Source organism: Falco naumanni, chromosome 4 (assembly GCF_017639655.2).
Source record: "Falco naumanni isolate bFalNau1 chromosome 4, bFalNau1.pat, whole genome shotgun sequence".
Classification (NCBI taxonomy): domain Eukaryota; kingdom Metazoa; phylum Chordata; class Aves; order Falconiformes; family Falconidae; genus Falco; species Falco naumanni.
The window spans coordinates 4,469,994-4,493,366 of record NC_054057.1 but is presented as its reverse complement, the minus strand read 5'-3'; the positions used below and the strand labels follow the sequence as shown (position 1 = coordinate 4,493,366).

Sequence of the window (23,373 nt, the reverse complement as noted above, 5' to 3'; positions counted from 1 at the left end):
AAAGAGGTTTAGTGCCCAGTCTATGTGTGCGTGTAAGGTAGACAATAGCAGCGAAAGAAAGATACAGAAGTTAGTCGCTTAGATGAAGTAAGTAGTAGGGATATGTGATACTGGACCTGGAGATCCTTTAGTTATTCCCTTGCCGATGGCCTACTGTGTCTGCACAAGGCAGCTACTTTTTTTTTTTAAAGGCTCCACAGCTGAAACTGGACCTTCTGTGGGTCTCAGGGTGTCAGGTGGGCCATTAGGAGAGGGCATCTTTCCTGGCTTTGCATCTGTGATCCAGTGCTGGGTGTCAGGAGAGGTGAGAAGCTGCTGAGGAAGCAAAGTTAAACAAGAGTCTTGTTTAATTCAATTGATTCTAGTTCATGCTTTCCTGATGAGCAGGGTGCCTGATTGTGTATGTAGTCATAGTTTATTATAGCTGTACAAGACAATTATGTTAATCTTACTTTTATTTCCTAATATTCTTTGATCTCATACACATCAAAGATGTAAAATTTTAGTCTTGTTGGTAATTAGCTAGAAAGCAAATATGTTGTCTGTCAGTACAGAGGATACAAAGCACAAGAAATTGTCCTAGGGGAGTCTAGATTCTAGACTAATTTTTTTTCTCCTCATCAGATTTTTATTTCCCTTTCATCAGTTGACTCAACCATTAAATAAATGTACTGGAAGTAAACTTCGCCATTGTGAAATTCATTCAGCTTATTAAACCGCCTAGTCACTCGGTGTGGATCCTCAATTGAGGAAAAGCAGTTTGGTACATCAAACAAAAACGTACATCAAGGTTCCCCAAACTTGCAACAGCCCCTTGCGGTCTGTATTGACGAAGGTTTCACGCTTGCTTGCTGTTAGTTTTAAGCAGACCAGGGCTAATGCTGTGCACGGTTCTCATTTGATTCACCCATTATAGTCCGAGGGCTTTGATTCCTAACTTGTGATTAATGCTGTGGTCAAGAACAGCGGATGAGTATATGCTAAATTATTTGGCTCTGCATTTGCTCTTCAAAACTGTCTTTCTGGAAAGAGAAAACGCACAGGGATTATTTTACAATTTCTGCAGCAAATCTCTGCATCAGGACTTTATGCTTACAGCTCGTGGATTTATACGTTGCAATTTATTCTGGGGATTGACCCCTCCCCTACTTTTGTTCATGAATTGCAAAGAGATCATTATCTTCATAAATTTGTTTACTGTCCAAAACTTCCATATGAATAATTTATGGCAACAATTCAGCCTAAGGATTGTTCTCAGTGTGCATAACAAGTATTTATTACATGGTTTCATCCTGGAAGTTGTTATTAGACTTGCTGCCTTCCTGTTCTGAGGTTTGTTGTCTTTATCTTTATTAATTACTTCAGCTTCTAGACAAGATGACTGTCTTGCCGTAAAATAAGGTTTTGTTTCTTGATTAAGCAAGTCTGCAGCTGGCTGGCTGTATGGCAAGTACTGCAGAAAATAAAAACAACACAAAATTTAAAATTGGGTCATTGAAAAACAAAAAATCTCTGAATTACAGTCTGAAATCTGAAAACAAGAACAAAATTTTCTCTGTTTGGGCTAATTAATTAATGACAGTCTGTCTGTGGTATAAAAATCTATTGGATACCTGCACAGTAATGTAGTTTCGCATCTGTCTCTGAGGGTTAAACCAATGTGGAATTCTGGTAGCATTCAAATTGGTGAAAAAACTCTGATTGATTTTAGTGGGGTAAGTATCTCAGGCCAAATTTTTCAAATTCACTAAACTAAGATCTGTATGTTACTGTGATTGTGGGGTTATGGAGGTTTTAATCATTGAAACTGTAAACAGCTTCTGCTAAAAATTTGTCCTTGTCTAGTTCTGGTTTTATGCTTCAAGCTCGTGCATTTCTCCATTGCTTTCCTGCAATTATAATCATTTGCAGTGACACAGGGCTGAAACACCACCGAACAGGGTCTTTCATGATACTGCAGTTCCTCGATAGTAGAAACTGTACCAGAAAATACCACAGGAAATACTACCAGAAAACCATTTCATGTACTTTTGAGTCCCACTAATGGATTTTCTTCGTGCTTGGAAAAGCCACTGCAGAACAGAAATATGACTGCCAAGAGGTTGGTCTCTACTGGAGTTTATCAGAACATCTGCTGTTAATTATGTTGTGTCTTTTGACATCAAAGGCAAAACAAGGGTTTGTTTGGTTTTTAGAGGAAGGGGGTTCACATGGAATGAAGATTCACAAGCATGCAGTGTTGCAGAGTCCAGCCCTCGAGTCCCAGACTGGAATCAATTAGAGTGCTCTTTTTCTATCCACACAGCTCTCAAGAAAAGATGGGCGTACTATCCATTTGCCTATCAGCTCAATCCTATTTATCTTCCTTTAGATGTTTCTTGTTTCCTTTTCCTCTGAGGCTACCCTTTGCCTCTGGCTAGGACTGACAAGACTATTACATATGTAGTACTCTGTGAATAATAAAATTTGGCTTTGTGGGCAGAATCAAATAATAACTCCAAAACTTGTCTTGAAGTGAAAATGTGCAGAGGGACAGGGTAGTGACATGGAAAAAGTTCTGAAAATGTTATTTTGGCTCCACTCCAGGAGAGAACTTGTGGAGTGGGTGGAAGAAGAACAAAGGCAAAGTATCTATAATCTTTCCATTTTCATTTCTGGGTTATTGAACTAATTTTAAGCTTTTTTTCCCTTCAAATTTAGACAAATTCTGAAATGATGTGTCATTTTGAAGTATGGTGGAAACATTGCATTTTGACAGCTCCAATTTTTTCATTCTTTGGTCACAATTATGTGCCAAGTGTGACCTGAATTCACAGGATGTTCTCCCTCAAAGTGGTTTTTCCAAATAATTTACTGTTCATCTCAGCAGTATGTGTATACTGTCCAGCTGGCCTGTTTTTTCTCTAGCTTTTGCTAAGATTTATTCCTTCAAAGCGTAAAGATCTTCTTACCTTCATACGAAAGATGTCTCCCTGAACTCTTGGTAGACTCAGCTGCCCTATCTGTGCTTCCCAGAAGGCTGATCATCCAGTTTGGGTTGAAGGACTCATGCTGGTACATGTGGTGGTAGTGGGTCACCAGCTTATTCTTCTCTGGCAGCAGAGCTGCTTTGCATTGTGTGAACATTTTCTCGGCACTGTTTGGTGGTAGGCACTTCCTATTCAGCTGCCTTGCAGCTTGAAGAACTGACTTCTGTTGGGTAAGTGTAAAGGTAAAAATTGACTACTGTTTCGGGGTAGGTTGAAACGGATTGTAATTTGATGCCAATAGCAGTAGGTTGCCATCAATGTAGAGAGAGGTAATGATAAAGTATTTGATCATTCTAGGCATTACTTTAACGGGAGAACTGGAAAAGTACTTTGCCACCTGCTTTCTACCTTCATTTAACCAGTATCACCAGAATGCCTCTGAAGCTGGTAGCGTGATGGGATGGATGTGGTCCATTCACTGGTTTGGAAAATGGAGTCTTTTGGGATCATTCTTCGGTGGTTAACAACTTTCTGATAAAATAGAGTGCCCTGGAAAGACAGTAGTGATATGCTGGTGATGAACAGCCCGCACAGAGCGGGCAGCATGCAGGGCAGGGACCGTGCAAGCCTCTCCCCTCTGCACCATCAGGGCTCTTCCCTTTGGAGCTAACCTGCATGCAGCTGTGGGGATGCATCCCCCCACCTTTTGCAATCTTTGGGAAGGCTGTTGGACTTCACCAGTTGAGGTCATGTATTTTTGTGATGTAGAGTTTCTCTGTGGGTAGCTGATGCCTGGACATAACTGAACAGCTGTAGCTTGATAATGACTTTCAGTCCCAGCAATGACCAAACCTGGTGACCCAGCATTGAGACTCCCTATTCTATTACCAGTCTTCTGAGCCACTCGGTTCCCCTCGTGTACTTTCAACATATTTAACACGTTACAGCTGTGCTCACTGCTATACAATAGTTAAGAGGGCTGCCAGCATTTCCAGTATGAACTCATATTTTAAGGATAATAACTCAGCTGTAAAAATGTGCTCCAGGCTGCAACTTTATAAGGAAGATCTCAGCCCAAGAGTGACTTTATCTGGAAAAAAAAGGGGGAAATCTATCAATTTAGTCATTGCTAATCAGTACAGATATATTAAAAAGAAAGTAAGTAATCCTTGCTGGATCGGTTATTTACTTTTTTTTTTCTTTTTAGCTTAATAATTAGCCAAAAACTATACCTCCTTGAACTTTTCATGACTACTTTTTAGATTAGCCGGACCACTTTCACAATGCAGTTTTACTCACAAGGGTCAATTTTAAAGTGCTCTTCCTCAATATTTTCATCATCTTTTAAAAGACGATAAAGTGTGGAGCAAAGTAGACTTCAGCTAGCCATTTTCTATGATGTACTTCAAATCTGCTCAGCACGAATCAAGAGGTAAAATGTTTTCTTTTCTTGATTAACTTGGGCTGCCGTGTGTGATCGAAACCACCTGTTCCCTTCAGGCCTGCAATGGTGATTACCCAGGCTGTACTCCTAGTCTGAATGCTCGTGGACGTGGGAAATTTCAGATTTAGATCCAGGCCCATACCAGAACACTGATAACAGACCAGCTTCTGAGTCCTCTGTATATCACACGGTTTGTAAAGCACTTAGAGGTCTTTGGTAGAAGGGAGGCTTATAAATGTCAAGCATTTTTTGTAATACACAGGCTGGTTTCACTGCAAGTACCTTAAGGTAAACAAGAACCCAAAATATCATATTTATAGTTATAAAATGTGTTCACCCTCTATAAACTTCTATTTTCTGACTATTGACACAAAACAGAGGGCTTGAATTTTATTTCATTTACATCAGTGTACCCTTACTGATTTAAATGTGGTTACCTTTGAAGTACATGCTCTGCGTGCTTGCTGCTGGTGGCTTTACTGGCTTCTGGTGGTCTTGTGCACCAGGGACAGATTTTTTAGGTAAGGGCATTTTTGCAGCTGCAGTTTCTCCAGATTGTGCCTTAGTATCAGTTGTTCAAAACAATGCAGAACTGCACAGGTGTCACTGAGGGCATCATCCGGGAATGGTGGAGTCGTCCAAGTGCAGCAAAAGCCCCATGTTGGTGGCATTTGGCTTGTACAGAGTCAAACCCAAGCAGCAATTGGTCTGGTTAGAATCAGAAAAAAAACAGTTAAAAGTTTGTAAAGGCACAAGTGAGGCATAGGCTCACATTACTTCTAATGACAGAATATACGGTGGGAGGGCATTATCGGAAATCTGTGCCTCAGTCTTGGTTTTGAGGTCTGTCACAAAGCTGGCACTGCCAGGTAGCCAGCATTAACCAGTCAAAGGACAAATCCCAGTACAGAACAGAGTGATTTTCACCCATAGCCTCCCTCCCCTGAGGGGCTGCAAGTCCAGAAAATGAAATGCAGTTTGGGATCTGGGGCTGGGCATTTAGGCTGTGAAAACTTGTGGTTTAAAATGAGAGGAAAGGCAGGGCTGGAATATTTTTCTTTCCGTTACTGTGTGAGAACAGACTTTGTTTAACATAACAGATTACAAATCTAACAGAACATGACAGAGAGAAAGATTTCTGTATTTGTCCTCTCTAATAAGGACACATTTCTAGATTTCAAGGTCAGACTGAACTGCTGTGATCTAGAACTGAATTGATACATAATGTGAACTGTGGTTTAGTACAGGATTTCCGCTGTCTGTCCACTTCAAGTCTAAAAACTATTACTAACATAAACATTTCTTTAGAAACACATCCTTACCTACTCAGGGTTTCATTTCTAGCATCTTCTGCTGGAGAAAAGGATTCCTGAGAGGACTGTGTGGATATTACTGCCCCTCATCAGCCATCCAAAACTTTTAAATCTGTCAAATGGGGTGAGGAGGGAAAGGACATAATTTTCTCACGCTCCATACCTTTATCTTCATTTGTGCAGGAGCTGCACAAAAAGGAGTTTAGACATAAGCAGCAGCTGACAGTGCTCTGCAGTGTGCTCTCACGGAGGATGGATGTTGGGTTTGTAGCTGAATTCGAGAGTGATGCAGCAACCTGAGCCTCAGCATTTCAAAGTGGCTCTCTCCCCACCCCACGCAGCTGGATACCTGGATTGCACGGCAGCCCCCTGAGGATGCAGCTCAGATTTGAGCCTAGCCTAGGAGTTAGCTCTGATGGGCAAGAGTTACCTTTGGCTTGACATTGCAAGGGCCGCCATGCAGTCCATGAGCAGCTGCGTGAAGCATTTTCACTTGTATTGACTATCACTAATAAATTCTGGCTTGCAAGAGCCTATCTGATCTTGGGAGTTGCAGGGAGACATCCTGATCTCTACCCATCCCTTGACCGTTCTTCCCGTTGCCCTCTCGGGGATTAGGGATCTCACAGAGGAGCACTCTGCTCTCTGCCACCCTAGCGCCTCAGTGTGTCTCCTTAGTGCTTCATTCAGTGATACCACCTCATTTTTCTGAAAGCTGATGATATTTCAGGTATTGCCATCTAAGTCTGGTTGTGGTTAGGTCTTTCTAGTGTTGTGGAGTTAACACCATGCTCAGCCACAGTATTTTCCACTGGCTGTGGTTCTGTAGGGTGTCATTTTGTCATCTTACCTCTGGTGGATACATAGGGTTATATCACCTGCCAGCTTTTCTGTTGATTTTTTCTTTTTTCTTCTTGGTAGCCAGTTCCTCAGCGTTTCTGATGTCTCCCAGTGTCAGTGTTTGTTCTTCTAATGAGTGAATCTTTTCTTCCAGCACAGCCGCTACACTGCAGCTCACCCAGCGCGAGTCCCTCCTGATTTTGGGCAGGAAATGAAACACAGCACATCTGTTGCAGATCACAGCTGCTGTCCTGTCACTGTGGTGTTGAGGCTAGAAGTGCATGTAGAAGAAATGTCACAGACATTTCCTCCTCAAACCCAGTTACCCACTCCATGTGCCTGGCAAATGACCTATGTACTAAATCTCGCCCAAAAAGCAGAGACCAACTGCGCCATGTCTCAGACATTTGGTCTGATCAAATGTCTGTTGTCATGACTTCATGGGGACACATAGACAGGCAGGGCTGCCTCACCTTGTCTGGAAGGCTTGAGACCCAGGGAGAGCCAAGGTCCTACCACGTTAAACACACCATATGTGCTGTCGTGCCATCAACCTGCTCTGCTCCTCTACATCCAAGCACAAGCTCTGGAGACAAACCTTGCTGTTAGGCACTTCTCTTGTATTTTGAGCCTGTTTTCCTGAATAAAGTAAGTGTTTTCAGCCAATAACGGAAGCACTTAGTCATCATTTATTAAATGTTCCTCATAAGTAAGGAGTTTAAAAACCTTTGCTTTTAGTTACTTTTGTCATAATAAATCCCGGACTGACAGTTTCAAACATGAAAAAAATTACCCACATGTTGAAAAAACAGTCTGGCCTGAGTGGGTGTAATAGAAATGGCAATATCGTTTCTCTTCCCATATGCAATTATAAGTGTGTATATATATATGTAAGATCAGACTGTTGAGGATGCAAATTGGGCATCCCTTTTGAAAGTTTCATTTGAACCCAGTAAGGCAAGGAAGTAAAAATTTAGGCTAAACACTAGTAGTGATTCATATTTTCGTTGTGCTGTTTAATAATTTCCATTTTGCATCTTGTTAGAACTAGGATATGCCATCAAGTCAATTTTCACGCCTGGTTATAGACATGAAGGGAGGGAAGACAGCAGAACTGTTTGATGAGGAAATATTATTTGGAATTAGCTTTAGTAGATGAAACTCCATTCCAATGCTAAGAAAAACTAGTCCACAGGAAAGAGACTCCTGATTCCTGTTTATTAGGATGGCACGTCTGCCACTGGGAGACAGTGGGTGAAGGAATTAGTCCACATCAGAAAATATGTATAAGAACATAAACAGAATGGAATTGCCAAGCATGACACTTCAGCACACATCACATACTAATTAGTTATAGGTCAGGAGTTCTGTGCAGTTCACCAAGTGTCAAGTTTTTGAAATCTGTGCTTATTTTGACATGGAATGAAAAGACCTTTGGATATTTTTTGTGAAATCTGAAAGTGAGAAGAGCAGGAGATTTCTTCTGTATATTCCAGTAGTCCTGGGCAAATCACCACCTCTGTGTTTCCTCTTTGTCTTCTGAGGATGCTAAGCCTTGTGCAAGCGTTGTGAGGCTGCTTTTGTTAGTGATGGCTGTTCTTGACAGAGCAAAAGCACTTTTAGTTGGATTGGATACATAAAGCCGCCGTGCAGCCAAGTGCACTTATAAACTGAAAGGTAGGAAGAAAACGAAAGAAATACGATTTCTTGTTCTCCCTTAGAATATGTCAGAAGAGGGAGCAAGAGCTGTCCATGGCCTCTCTGCCTGCTCCAGCACTTGCTGGGAATGAATGGCCCACTGCGGCAGGTTGTTCCCTAACTGTTGTGGGCTCCTTCCTATTAGCAGGCCCCAGCAAAACTACTCCCATTTATTCAGGCACATAATACCAGTAATTTTATTTTATTCCTGGGGCAAGTTTGAGAAAGGTATGAAAACTACTGTTTCTTCCGCAGCCAGCCTAGAGAGAGCACATGGGCTTGTGGTCCAGCCTGCATGTGCAGACAGCAAGGACAGGGATAAGTGCAGGACTCTCAGACTGTGCTTCAGAGTCCCTGTAGCAGTTCAGGTATATCGTCCCTTCATAAATACTGTCCTGTTGTTCAGTGGCCTTTCTCTTGAGCTCTTATTTTGGGCGCAGAGATTTAAGTCACCATACGGAGGACACTTTAGGCACTGACTGACACAGGCAACTTTTTGTTTACAACAGAAATGCTATCTCTTTCTGGGTTTTTTTCAGTAATTTTAGATTAACAGGCAGCTGTATGCTATGAAACTTTTTTCAGCTCTAGTAGGAGCATAAACTACTGACATAATATCACAGTGGTACTCCCTGATGTAATACATTTATTAACCTGTACCAATATAGTTTCAGATGTTGCTCTATTTGTGCACACAGTTACTGACATAAAACCCTTTCTATTACATCAACTGCATTTTCTTTATCTCTTGATGTTCCCATTTCTGTATCTTTTTAATCTGTATTTATATTTGTAGGCTAGTATCTGTATGTTATCGAACGCTGTATTTCAAACTAGGAGACAGGACATAAAGTCAAGAAGTGGGGAAAGAAATTATCAAAACCCTTGGCTGTTGTAGGAAAGGTGCTGTATACACAAGGGTCACCTTTGTTCTTTATTTGCCACGCTATATTTGGATTCTTAATCCTTTAAGAGCAGTTGCTTTTGGGTAGTTACTCTCTTGGACCTACACTACATACTTTCAGCTGAGGAAAGAAGTTTGCAAACGTAACAGGGGGTGGGGGGGAAACAGAGAAGGGGAAAGCAAATGTGTCCATTGCTCCAAGGAGATTCAACTAAGATATGAAGGTGATGTCAGATAAGAATTTGAATTTATGCCCAAGATTAGAAATACTACAATACAAAGTTGTCGTTTAGTACTTGCCATGGTGATGGTCTGTATCATGGTTTTCCCACTCCCAAATTAAACCTGCTTAATTTAGTGCAGGGTTTGGGCTTCCTGCTCACTTTACCCCATTTTTAGCAAGCTTTTAAATTCAACAATGTAGTGAAATGAAACCAAATCCCAAGATTTGTAGAATATACGTTATTAGTGATTTTTGCTGATCTTCTTCACCATACTCAAATCATTATTTAATCTCTGATTAGCTAGTAAATGCCAAGACAATTGGTAACATTTTGCTGAGAAAAGGAAAATAAGTTTTCTTGGTTTTGAAATGTAATCAGTTTTTATGGTATAGCAACAAGTATTCGCAGCAGAGCTGATGACAGAGGGCGGAGAGGATTTCACAGCTACCTTTAATCTTTCTACTATAGTCATGAAAGTTTGGCCACTGTACAGCCAGTTCAGAGTACTTCACCAGGCACGCTACTCCGACAAGGGGACCCTATTTTCTCTGCTGCCGGTAAGAGGCAGCAGAAGGGGGTGAGACAAATCAGTCTAGACAGAACAGTAAATCAATAGAAGTATGGCCATCATTTATTCAGTATGCAGAGAGAGTACATTTATCTGCAAAAAAAAGTGTGCGTCTTGGTTTTTTTCATATTAGTTTTTGATAGACACGTCTCTCTGGTAAGTGTAAGGGAAGTCATCTTTTCACTTAGTTTCATAAAACCTCAAGAAACAACATGTTCTCAAAGACATTCACCTGGTAGTACGGTAATAACTTTTCAGATGGAATGACCTGGTGCTTATGACTGCACAATGTGTCTATAAAGAAATTTGAAAAGTAACTTTGTTGCTGTAATGTTCATTGGTTTTACATTGACCAGTATTTAGAGTAGAATGTGTAAGTATGCTTAACTTGTTGAAATTCCCTAAATAAAGAAAAAGTAAACTGTAAAATGAGCAGATGCTTACTGTAAGCTTTAAAAACTATTTATTCAGCTGGTATTTGTGCCTTAAGTCCAATATCAGTATTAGAACACTGGAATAAAAGCAGAAGCCTTTAATACAGTTCATTATTCGAGAAAGCTGGGACTAACTAAACCTTCCTCTCACTGGCCCCCAAGTGCATCTCTCAACTAGTGAACTCTCTGTTCCTAAATCCCCCTAATACACTTTTTATTTCTGATGTCACTTTCCCACCCTTCAGGGCACGTAAGGTGGCATATGTCATTGCACCAACGTAAACTTTATTCCTGCTGATGCCTGTTGGTATTGGCAAGTACTTAAAGATAGTTTACTTAATATAATAAATAGGCTGTATTTAGTGTCCTTCCTGTGATTTCAGTTTGTTGCCATACAGGGAGTGCACAGTGATTGTAGCTGATCAAGTGAGGATTCTTTCTTTGCAAGTGGTAGACTAGAAAATAGTCTGAAATAAATATATTCACTTTCTTATATGAAAGTTCTGTCCATACAGCTTAGAGCATTATAAAACAGCAAGGTCTTTCAAATAAAGTGAAGAGGAATTAAAGTCTATTTGTCAATGGATTTATCTTGGGTTTATTGCAGTGTTGCAAAAATTGTGCATTTGCTTCTGAATCATTGATTCCTTACCTTTTGCCCTGTTAATTTTAATTTCTTTTAAAGCCACTATAGCGTCAACAGAGTTGTATGACAAGTCATATGCCAAGAATATCTTGCCAAATTTGAAAGTCATTATAGTAACCAGTTTCTTGCAGGAATTCTATAAAAATTAATCATACTGAGGCAACAGGGCAGACCTAAATAATTGGCAAGCCAACTACTTGTTTTGGCAAAGACAGTGGCAAAAACCTCATCATAATTTCTTCTACAGTTTCTTTCAGCTAAGCTGGGCCTTCAGTAGCATTATGCCATGCTAAGATGTCTCTCTGTACAGTTTACAAATTCAGTAAAATCAGACATCCAAACAGATGAAGGTGAAAAATATGTTTGCTGTAGCCTTTGTCAGTCGCCAAGTGGATGTTTATCAGCAACTACCTATTAGAGGCTGAAAAGAATCAAATTACTTGTAATATGATGGCAACATCTGATGCAAGACATTGTTGTCTTCTACAGCTAAATAAGTTGAATATGAATGAACTTGACAGCATGTATTATGAAATGCATTATGGTCTGGAGACTGGGTGTTGCCCTAACAACCAGACGATATTTCCTTAATTAGGTATAATTTTTTCCCTACGTGATCACAAGAGGATTCTGAAAACTGGTGAATTAATGGTCTGGCAAATGCATGTAATTCGCTGCTCTAGGTAACTGTCACCTTCAAACACATTAAGCTGCCTTAGGAAAGCTGCAAATACTTGATTCATTTTCCTAAATTCTTTTCCTAATGTATTAAACAGGATATGTTTAGGTACTAGAATATATGTATTTTCTATTTAAAAATAACATTTACTGTCTCTGAGCAGGTTTTTTGTCCTTAATATATTTTCTCTCCTCTCCATGGGTTTTTTTAATAGTTTATTTGCAAAACCTGTCTTGCTTACTTATTTACTGAAAGACATTTGCTATCAGATTTTCCACTCTGTGGCTGGCACTTGTGTTTGCTACACTAAATCATAAGATTTCCTTCACCCCTGCCCCTTCTTCATTTCCAGGTTCCTGAATTTATACACAGGAATAGCTATCAGTCTGTCACATCTGTAGTCACAGCAAGTTCCTCCAACTGTACCTTTGCAGTAAACATCTTTGCAAAGAAAGCTTGGTATGTTAAGGCTTTGGGACATCCTAAATTAATTGCAGCCACTACTGCTGGCAGCATGGGGCTGCACGAAGCTGCAGTGTGGGTGTGACTTTCTGCTTACCCCGTCACATATCACAAGTGGGAGCTCACCTGTCTGTCACAGAAGGTCCTGAGGCAATTCTCCATCTCTAAGCCAAAGGAGAAGGCTGCTTGCAGAGGAAACTGAGAACTGTTCATCAGTTGACAAATTTATTTTGAGCATTTTAGGGTTTGGTACAGTAAAAATGCTGTTTTGTGGTGTGGATCATTCTGAGCATAAAGTTTATGATTCCTTACCATAACAAAAAAGGTTATGTGAATGTCCAAACCCCAAGACCTTGTCTGGCTGCATGGTATCCCAGGCCACTGATTTTGAACATACAGCAAGAACCTAACTGTCCTTGGGCATGGTGCTGCTTCAGACTCCTGCACTGAATCTGCTATGCAGGGATGCCAAATAGGCTGAATGAGTATAAGCCCCCAAGATTTGCTTTCAGACTCTTTCAGCAATAGAGTAGATTATTTTATTTTATTTTTTTTTAGCTAAAAGAGAGGAGCCAGCATGAAAGAGAAGAATGTCATGTAAGGAAGAAAGAAGGGCTTTTTGAATAGGATATTAAGTCTACTATGCTGAAAGAAATTTTGTGGTGAAAGCTTGTGACTATCTTGATTTGTAAGGACCCTTAACAACAAGAAGAAGGTTAGCACTGTGGCAGGTCATTAGAATGAGTTAATCAATGTGTAAATCTAATTAAACCAGTGAAAATTAACATAGCCAAGAAAGAAGCAAAAGTGTTTGCAAGTTTTGCAGGTTTGATACTTGCAAACTGATCGGCTCATTTTATAAGCATTTATTTGGGATCACGACAGTCTGAGTCTGTGGAGGCTAGTTTCTGTAATTTGCCAAATGTCTCTAGGGACTGTTGTCAGTGCAACAAGCATAATCCACAGTGTGACATAAAAGGAGTTTGTATGTTATTCGTATGCTGAGGGTATTACAAAAAGGAGTGACCAAGCTGAACCTATCTCCTCTTTACCATTGCATGCAAGTAATGAATTTGCAGAGACTGCAGAATCTGTGCCTCTCAGATAGGATGTGCATAGACAAAATATGCTGGAAGGTGAGAAAAAATTGAATTGGTACTTCCCCAGCTTTTTTTATTTTTGTTTATTTTTTATTTGCATCTGAAAATTTGAAATCTGTTGATTCTAGGCACATCCTTGGCAATGCAGTCATATAGCGCTACATAAATGTGAGACAGACACTGAAGAACAGGCTGTGGTGTGGGTTTTGGAACTAGTTTATTTTAAATTCCTGTTTATGGGTGGATGTTGTCAGTAATCTCAATTGAAAAAAGTCAGTTTTCCATTTTTTTTTAAACAAATGATTCATCCACATTTTCCATGCTTTGTAGCAGATGTTGTGATTGATTGTTCAAATTTATAATTTATGCACACAAGCATACATATGCACAAAGTAGAGCTATTATTTAATATGAAGAAATAGCTGGAAATACCTTTGTAATTCACTGTCTGCAAGAAAAAGAGCAGACCACTCTGTTTCTGACTGACTTTCTCTAACCAACCCAGGAAATAGCGTTTTATACCATAGAACTGAAGAGAATCAACACTTCACTAAGGCATGAGGTTACCAACATGGGACCTTGGGGAGTGGGAGAGGAAAAACCAAGGAATGTGAATGGCAAAGGAGCTTTCTCCAAAGCTCCTCTGGCATGTCTTTTGTTCCATTTCTGTTCGAAGTCTTCTTCTTGCTTTAGTTCATATGCTGTTTGTTATTAATGTCTTTGTTTTTCATGCAGAGAAGAAAAATGCTTTTAAGCGCTGTGTATGTGTTTTAAATGGGTGTCACTACCAAACTCGCTGTCAATAGCTAGTTTTACTTAATCAGCTATAAAATGTCATGAGTAAGGGTTCTTAATTGAGACTGGAAAAATCCAGGATAATTATGGTAATAGGTTGAAGATCTCAGAGTCTGAAGGTTTTAGAAGTCAGAGAAAATTGGGAACATATGTGTTCTGTCTGTAAGATCATTCTGTATAGGATACAGAAAAATAGAAATGACAGGCATTTTGCAATGTACAGTAGCATTCATCTTAGAAAGAACATATGCATTTGTTTGTCAGAAGCAATGAAGTAAAAAATAATGCTTAATTGGAACTGACATAAAATGGCCTCATTAGTAGTACAAATAATGTGTGTGTGGAGCTTGGTTGTCAATAGGAACAAAACATATTTCCTCTGACAGATATATTAGTCTCTTTTAAGATTCATGTCAAGTTTTCAGCCAGGTTCACTCATTTAGAGAATGCTGCTTTTTTTAATGTTTTTTTTTAGTGAAATGTTGAAGTGTAAATAATGTGTGTTTCTAGGGTGCTGTGATAACACCAACAATGGACCATACGATGTCAATGCAGCCAGCAAGCATGATGGGCCCTCTGACCCAACAGATGAACCACCTTTCCTTGGGCACAACAGGAACGGTAAGATCATAGATTATGCTGCTTACTTTCTATATTGCAAAACATTTATTGCTTACTGAGTTTCTCAAAGTAATTTATTACTTTGGTTTTTCAGCGCTTCAACTTTTTTCAGTTTAATATTGCCGTGGTTTACTTTGCTTTTTCTCTGTGTCCAGAGGTGTCTGGCCCTGTCTGGGCACACGTATCGTAGTGTCTTTCATCATGACCCTAACATGATGTACTACACAAACAATATCCTCATATCGCTATGTCACACGAACATGTATGTACAGATATGTTTCTAAAACCATCATACAGTCAGCATTACGTATTATAGAACAGAAATTACAAAGTAGTATGGATAGTAAAACAGTAGGTCATGTACTTAGCAGGAAATCTCTCTACTAATTCCCAGGCAGATATGGAAGTACTCCTCTCTCGGTTTGATTTTTAATCAGAAATTGTTTGCTTGTCAATCTAGAAAGTTTTATACCACTGGAAAATGGGAGTTCTGGCGTTATGGTGGAATCCATTACTTGCTTCTAAACTACTGCAGCCAGCCATACATAGTTTGCTCCAGGCTCACAGATGTTGTCTTGGGTCAAGGTCAGCTGTGTTTCCAGTGTATTATATTTAAACATGCATAGTTCAACGATTACTTTCTCTCTAAGCTGTGTAAATCGGTCTCAGTTAACTCCCCCAGAGTCAGAGAAAGGCAAAATATACTCGTAATGAAAATTACTAAAACTCTCTGAAAAGTTCCTAAGATACAACAGCCTACACACAATGTGTGGTGGTTTGATATGTGAGTATGTGGACACTGCATGTATATGAACATTTTTATGAAAATGCAGGCATAAACCTTACAATTTTATGTCTTGGCACACGTGCTTTTTAGGTAATAATTATCTGAAAGATCTGTTATGCATTTACAACATTTTTGTCTATTTCACCACTCTGGTACTTGATACTAATCTATAGGAACACAGTTTTCCAACTTGTTTGTTTTTTCTTTTATTTAAATAAGGTACTGAATAAAGTTACATCTGTACAAAGTTATTTAACGCACTTATTGGGTCTTCTCTTCCTCTTCCTGATCCTCTTCCTCTCCTTTTTTCTTATCTGTTGAATTTAATTCTTAACTCCAGTGTCTTTTCCCCCTTCTTTAAAAAAAATCTGTTGAGGTCTGAGACTTCTGTATTTATTTCTGATGAAAGGTAAATATGACGGTTTTTTGTTTATTCCTGCTATGTAAAATGTTTCATTCAACAATCAAAAGAAGTAGGAATTATATCTCAAAGTTAATATCAGCATTTTTCCCTTCTGAAGACATGAAATTGAAGGAAATACTAGGACTAGTGAGAATTTCTACTTGTGGAATTACTGTAATTCAGAATTCTGTTTAAAAATTAAGACAAGGAAATTGAAAATGAATGCTAGCTGTGCTGATGGGCAGCTCCTATGAATTTTTCCTTCTGTCTGTCATTTTCATTTCCATTACTCTTACAGACATTGTCGTCTGTGCTTGTTTTCTCAAAATCGTAATGCAAACTAGAAAATTCCCAGGTAATGTTCTCTTCTGACTTGAGACCACTATTACAAGGTTCATTGTAACAAATCCATCTGGGGGGGCAGAGGAAGGACTCTGAAAAGCAGTAGGTGATCTAGCCAGATGATAATAAGATCCTGAATTTATTTTACTGCAACTGAAAGAAAATCTTTCCTTCCTTTTTCTAGCTCTTTACTCAGTCTTATCTTTCAAGGTCACAGCATTCCCTGATAACTTCTTGAAATACATTCAGCGGTATACTGTATAGGTTTATGTTTACTATCTTTAAAACTCCTAACTCATTTGCAGAAAACTTAAAAAGCAAGAAAGACTAAATGATTGATGGGTGTTACAATATCCATAGGCTTTTCATAAATCTCAAATGACACCCTGTTTTATCACATTCTGGATTTCTCTTTGGTAAAAACACCATCAGCACCATAGTCAGTTAAAGTCCTCAGGCAAGCAGGATAATCACGGAGGTCATCGGGAATTCCTCCTGTCATGAATTAAAGAGAGAACTTCAGGATTTAGGCTGCCAGTAGCAGTTTTGTTCGATGTATCCATCCTGACTCGAAATTGAATCTTCCTAACATGTTCTGTTACAGAAAATGTAACAGAATGTGGGGAAAATGGCCAACCCATTTAGAGATATGATTTATTTAGAGATATTTTTACTTCCTTTAGTCTGAAGTCTGAATTTCAGTCCAGAGAGAGGAGCACTGAGAGCATAAAGCCATGACGAATTGAGCCAAATCCAAACCATGCTACTGTGAGTACCTCAGGAGGACTAAGTTTTATGGGAGATATAAGACATAAACTACACTTTTTTTTTTACGAACATATTTTTTAATTTTATCCTTAAAACTGTGCAACAGGGTGCCACAATGAGCCACCAGCTATCTTTCAAGAAACCAGCCAGATTTTTTTAAGCAAAGAAGCCACAAAGTCACAAACAATTCTGCTCAGCGTTGGCTGCAACTCTTGTCACAATTTAATGTAAAAGCTTGCAGTATGCAAAGCAGTTTTAATTGAAAGTTTTTTGTATGTTCACTTCCTTAGACTGACCATTTTGTGAAGTAATGTAATATATTTTTCAGCCACAACAGACCTCTGTGGTCACTTAGGTAAGAGTTGACTTCAAACTCTCTTCCAGACTTGCCTGATTTGGGATGAATGCTGGGTTTCTAAGACATTGCTACAACAGAAAATCTATTCTCTAGTGAGTAAGCTAGAGAAATAGTACAGGGGCCTATGAATGCCTCATATCTTGTGGGAATTACTCTGCCTTTTGATGCTCTCTGAAAGATTAAAATACTCCGTGCAGGCTCAGGCTGGAGCCATTGCAGAGGAGAGACCCTTCACAGAAGAGCACTCTTTAGCCCTTTGGTGAGGTGATTACCTGGGTAAGAGCAGCCTCTGCCAATTCCTGCCTCAACACCAAAATTTAGATTTGAGCTTTGATCTCTCAGCCCTGAAGCACACGTTAAAACCCATGAGAATCTGAGGGGCAGCTGCCTCCATCCCTGCCTGCGCTTGATTGTTTAGTCACCCGCCCAGGGGGGCATTTCTGGCTAAATGCTGCAGGGCTGCTCACTTCCAGCTGGGAGCATCCAGCTCAGCAGCCAAAACAGAGCAGTTTTCCTACAGCCCCACTCAGAGCCAGCTGCCTTCCCTTTGTGCTGGGAAGCCTTTGGTTACTGGCCCCAAAAAGCACAAAGAATTTTGTTTAGGAAACCATTTGCCATCAGTAAGAACAAGAAGCTTTCTTTCTCTCCAAAGCCCCAAAGAACATGTATTTAATTTTATTATCTTTTCTAACATTCTTATTTCTTATCCATTATTGAATTGTCTGTATAAAATCAGACGTCTCTGCTATACTAAGCAGCCCTTAATCAGGAGGATGCACTAAGGCTATCAAGATGCCAGGCCAAGTGAAAAGCTACAAATCCATCTTTACTTGATTTCACTGCCCATCTCATGAAAACACACAGCTGGAGCAAATATTCCGGGCCAAAGGGTGGTGTAGGGCACTGGGGGCAGAGAGGAGGTAATGGTCTGCAGTTTGTGGCAACTCAACCTTACGTTCCTGTGCTGTGAGGGAATTTTGTACGGCATTTGCATCTCCCAGTTACTGTGCTTTGTGCTTCATCCACCAAGAGCATAATTTCTTTCTGTCTTTATGAAAATCAAATTGATTTCTGCTGGTGAAAATACAGTTTACATTACTGGTGAATTCAGAGGCGAATGTGCTGCTATGATCGCCTCCCCAGTCTGCCTAAAATCTGGAGTTAAGCAGAGAATCTGCCATATTTATCTGTGTTTCTTCGTACATACCTCTTCTCTCAAAAAGAGCAGAAGGCATTTACACGGGTATGCTGGCTGTGTGCAAATATGTAAAGAAAACCTATTCTTCAATTATGTCAAGATTACAGCAACAAAAAGGCGGTTAAGTCTGAATATTCTGATTAAGGCTGACAACCCAGCCTCAGCTCCTACAGTTGTATTAAAATGAAAGCTTAATGCCAGGAGGCATAATGTGAAGGCAGACAATCGGTTTTAACCTTGAATTTTTTCTGTTGTTTACTACTTTATTACTATGTATTACAGTATGTCTTGTTTTTCCTATGTAATAGTCATCTACTATTAGGTCTGCTATTAAAAAAGGTACCGTAGAGGGAGAATAGATTGAGCGAGTCTGTAAGGGTAGCGTTGAAAGACCAGCATTAGTATATGTTTAATAATGTATGGAGGCTGGAATTGTTCCATCATCAGCCTGTCATTCAAAATGTTTCCAATACAGCCATTGATCTGACATCTGTTTCATGGTTTAATAAAGTTGTGATGGATGCCTGATTGGATATAATACAAAAACCTTTAGAAAAATAAAAACTGAGCAGTCTGATCACTGCTTTCAGTCCCTGTTGCTCGGCTCCCTGTTGCTGCGACGCTTCCACATTCGGCTGTCAGCAGTAATAATTCACATCTTCACTGGGAACTAGATTTCCTCTATTCTTTCTCCTCTGCTGCTCATTCCTGAAGGAAATCTTCTGTTCTGCACTTTCTTGGTCTGGGTTTCTCTCCCCTCCCTGCTGTTAGCATCCATTTCAGATACCGGTTGGGTTCCAGTTTCATCCAACAGATCGAGACAGCCTTTGTTAGTCTTCATTGGCAGCGAGGTAATTCCAGGTTTTTTCCCCTCTCTTTGGGAACTGCCTTACCATAGCCGTGTTTCATCTTAAACCTTTGAGGCCCACACCAATGGGATAGTGGAGCAGAAGCCAGGTTTTTTACTAAAACTGCTTGCTCAACTGCGCTGCTTAATTGTTCTTCACACTTGCACACAGTTTACTCAGCTTTCAGTTTCTAATTTAGAAACGTAATAGGCAACTTACAAAATAAGGTCTCCATTGCACTTTTTAAACAAAGAAACAGAAAAAAAACCCACTTAAAAAATTGTTTAATTATTCCAGATACCTCTGTATTAAAAATGTAGTCAGGTGGAAGAACTGCATTGACATAACGTGGGATTCTGTTGAAACTGCAAACCACCCTCATTCAGCTTTCCTGGTTTATAGTATCACCAGAAATCTCTCAAAGGAATAACAGGCTTGTTGTGCAGGTACATCAGTCTTATCTTTCACTTTGTTAGTTCTTTTTGTTGCCAGCGGAGCTTGATGATATCGTCAGAACCCTTCAATGGAACAACAAGCTTGTTATAAGTTTTTTATCTTTTATTTCCTTTGGATACTCCATGGTCACTGGTGGCTTAAAATGTCACCTAAAGGCCTCAGCAGAATAACTGCTTTGTTAGATAGGGTTGTTTTTTTTCCTGTTTAATCTGCAATTCTATTTGCACATACTACAGCTACATGGAGCTGAAACATCATCGCATTCCCTTGATGTTCAGATGCTTGTTCAAAAAGCACTCTCTGTTATTCTAATAGGATGTTGCAAGATCCCAGGAGAGTTACAGGAGCAAAGTTTCTTTGCAGTCTTGTGCCTCTCATGTTATCAAGTGTTAATCTTAAAGCTTTTATTATATTTATTGACTGACTTTCACTTACTGTTTGTGCGGAAAATATAGGACTGAACTCACTGCAAATGAAATTAGCTTAGTTCAGGCTGAAACTAAGGTCATCCTTGTCCATTTACTCAGCCAGGGCCCAGGGCAAATGCAAGTGATTAACACCATGGAGCTGTCTGGGGCAGGAGATCCATTTAAGGATAAATTATTCTGGTTGGAAAGGAGAAGAACAGCATAAGCTCTCTTGAGATTTATACAAACCAAATAACTCCTCCTGCACCTTCCTTCCCAATCAGCCTCTTGAAAGGCAGCTCCTATTTGCCTGATACATAATTTGAGTTAAAAAAGGGCCACTCAGTGCAACTGAAAAGCACCAGATTCCAAGCAGTCAACAAGGAACAATAACCTTTTGATGAAGCATATAATCAATGCGCAGAATTCACCACCACTAAATATTATCGAGACAAATAGGTTGGTAATCTTGAAAAAATAGATTTAGTGCTTCTATAAGGAAACATTTGCAGATGCAACAGCAGGGTGGAAAAAATCTTGATTTGACAGTATAGGCCAAACGCGTGGTACGGTGAACAAAGAGAGATGTGATCTTTTCCCTTTTTGTGCCATCTTGAATTCCCACAGGCTCTTGTAAGAATTGGGCTGATCAGTCATCGTGTAGGGAAGGCTTTTTGTAATCAGCTGTCTCAGCATGGGTTCCACAGTCTGTGTTTGACCATAGCTGCGGTTAGATGATATTTTTGAATGAACAGAGTTTATAAAATCCCGTTTCTGTAGTGTTTCCCCTTCTTTTCTGAACTCAGCTTTACTTTCCTACCATTTGTTGGTAGTGGCTTATCGTTTGCCTTTATGTGCAGCTGTGCCTACCTTCAAAGCCACTGCCTGGTGTAGGCAGAGAAGGGGAATGTAAAAGGAGAACAAACGCAGATGGAGGGAATTCCATTTTCCGTTCAAGCAGCTCTTCATATGAGCCCAGCATGTCCGTAGCTTTTATTCTGTGTTAAATTTTACCTTCATATGAGACTTGCACAAATGAACAAGTGCTTTTGTTGAGGACTCCTTGCCTCTCTTTGAGGTATCAGCTACTGACTCAAAGCAACGTTAGCCCAGATTCCCTTTCAGAGAAGGACTCAGCGCCCTGATTGTGGTGATAAAAATGTAAAGCAACACAAAGGAACAGTGATGGTTCAGCAAAGCAAACAGTATCATCCAGAAGAGCTGTAACTAATATAGCTTTGTTTCATCATCAGACAAATGTCATTCATATAATTAATTTGCAGCTGGCTTCACATATCTGTGAACTAGAATGTTTAGAGGCTTGTTTTTCATGTACTTTCTCACATATGATCGCGGCAGTTCTGTTTTGTGATTTCTACAAGTGCTGCTTAGAGGTACTTTGAAGGACAGTGGGAATGTAGTTTAAAGCTACCTCTTCCAAAGAATGTTTGTTATTTAGTGATAGCCGTGCACTGCATATAAAGTGAACTTTTTCATTTTGCAATAGTGAATAGAAACTGAAAGGCATAACACTGGCATATAGTTGGTGGTCTGTAGCATATTCTCCCCCAAAAGGTTCACCTTTAGTCATACTCCCAGAAAATTTTGTTCATATGTCTCTAGAGATGTACCAATATTGTGAACTCATTTTTCTAGCTACTAGTAGATCACTCCCCTAAAAACGTGGAGTGTTAAGAGGAGAAAAGTGTGTGTTCACTCATGTTCATGTGAAATTGTGCTGATGCCACAAATAACAGGGCAGGTTTTGGGGAGAGAAGGTTGTTTTAATTTTAATTGGTTTGTATAAGATGATTTGTGTTTTGTATAAGATTTAGCCAAAAGAGGCTCTTTATTTAACAGGCAGGGAAGTAGAAAAAGGGAACAAATGATAGGTAAAAAGAGCTGAAAATGACGCTAGGTTTGAAACATCCTGCCACACCTACAACTGACAAACTGAATAAAAGCTGGGAAACAAAAGTACTCTGAATGTCAGGTCTGTCATCTGCATTTTCTTGATGTTTCTCTTTTGTAGATGTGTTTTCTGTTTTGTAATCAAGAATGTATCTCTTTGCCTTATTAGAATGAAACTTGTTTTTATTGTCCTGCCTGTGTTTAAAGTAGACTCAGGTGATTCTGAGAGAAATGATGAATATGGCTTCCCAGAGAAGTAATGAATCTCAATCATCAGTGGTGCAGACAAGCTCGGTGGGGCCCCTGTAATCCAAGACAAGTTTGAGGATCTTAGAGAGGTGAGGGTTTTTTTGCCAAACTGTGATCATGTGAAAAGCAAGAAGTATCTCCCAGAGGTGGTGCTTCCACAGCTCTTCTCTGCCAAGGGCTGGGAAGCAGTCCTGTGGTCATGTCTCCACATGCTACAAGTGTGTGTAAGCATAGCAAAAAGTCCTGAAATCCTTGAACAGGCTGGATCCTCAATAGAAAAGAACAACATGATAAATTATATGGAAGAACGGCTAGTTTCTGCTAAGCAGTGTTTCAGTCCTTCACACAGTATCAGTTCTGTCTAAGATGGAGTACTTGAATTCTATCAACTTCAGTCACAGATGTATTAAACTTGAGCTGAAAGGAGAGGGCGTTAAGGTGATAGGCAACAGTAGCTTATAACTGTGCAGGTATGCAAAGGGCATCTATGGAAAGGAGGAGATGGTTTTAATGGTGCTAACAATGTAAATAAGGATCTGAAGGTAAAATGGGGAAAGCGTAACTTGAATAACTCACAGAAATTGGTAATATATTAAGAGGGAGACATGTTTAAAATGAATCATGGAAAGGTCACTGTCTGGGGCATCAACTGGGCCAAAAATCTTAAAATCCACAGGAGGGACTTTCAGGTGTTGACACAAAAACAGAGCAGTGGTCTAACAGCCTTTTTTCATCTTCAACCTGTGTTGTTCATTGCAAAGAAACATTATTTCGGTTCAAAACAAGTAATAATAATTGATTTTTTATTTTCTGTTCATTTAAGTACTAAGAATTCAGGAAATTATAAAAATGTTTACTGAGAATGATGTACCAAGACTCAGAAAAGAGCTGTACATCAAAATGGCATGTTATTTATAATGTCTGAAGCTTAAACAGTCAGAGTAAACTG

The 23,373-nt window shown here is 39.6% G+C and overlaps 1 protein-coding gene across 9 annotated transcripts in view; it reads left to right on the top strand.

Annotated features, from left to right (window-relative positions):
* The window catches only part of RBMS3 (RNA binding motif single stranded interacting protein 3), a 719,039-nt gene that overhangs the window by 666,212 nt on the left and 29,454 nt on the right, over positions 1 to 23,373 (top strand). For all 9 annotated transcript variants that reach the window (XM_040589729.1, XM_040589728.1, XM_040589727.1 and 6 more), the window contains one exon: positions 14,587 to 14,697. In XM_040589729.1, coding sequence (XP_040445663.1) covers positions 14,587 to 14,697 — 111 coding nt within the window. The remainder of the gene's footprint in view (positions 1 to 14,586; positions 14,698 to 23,373) is intronic.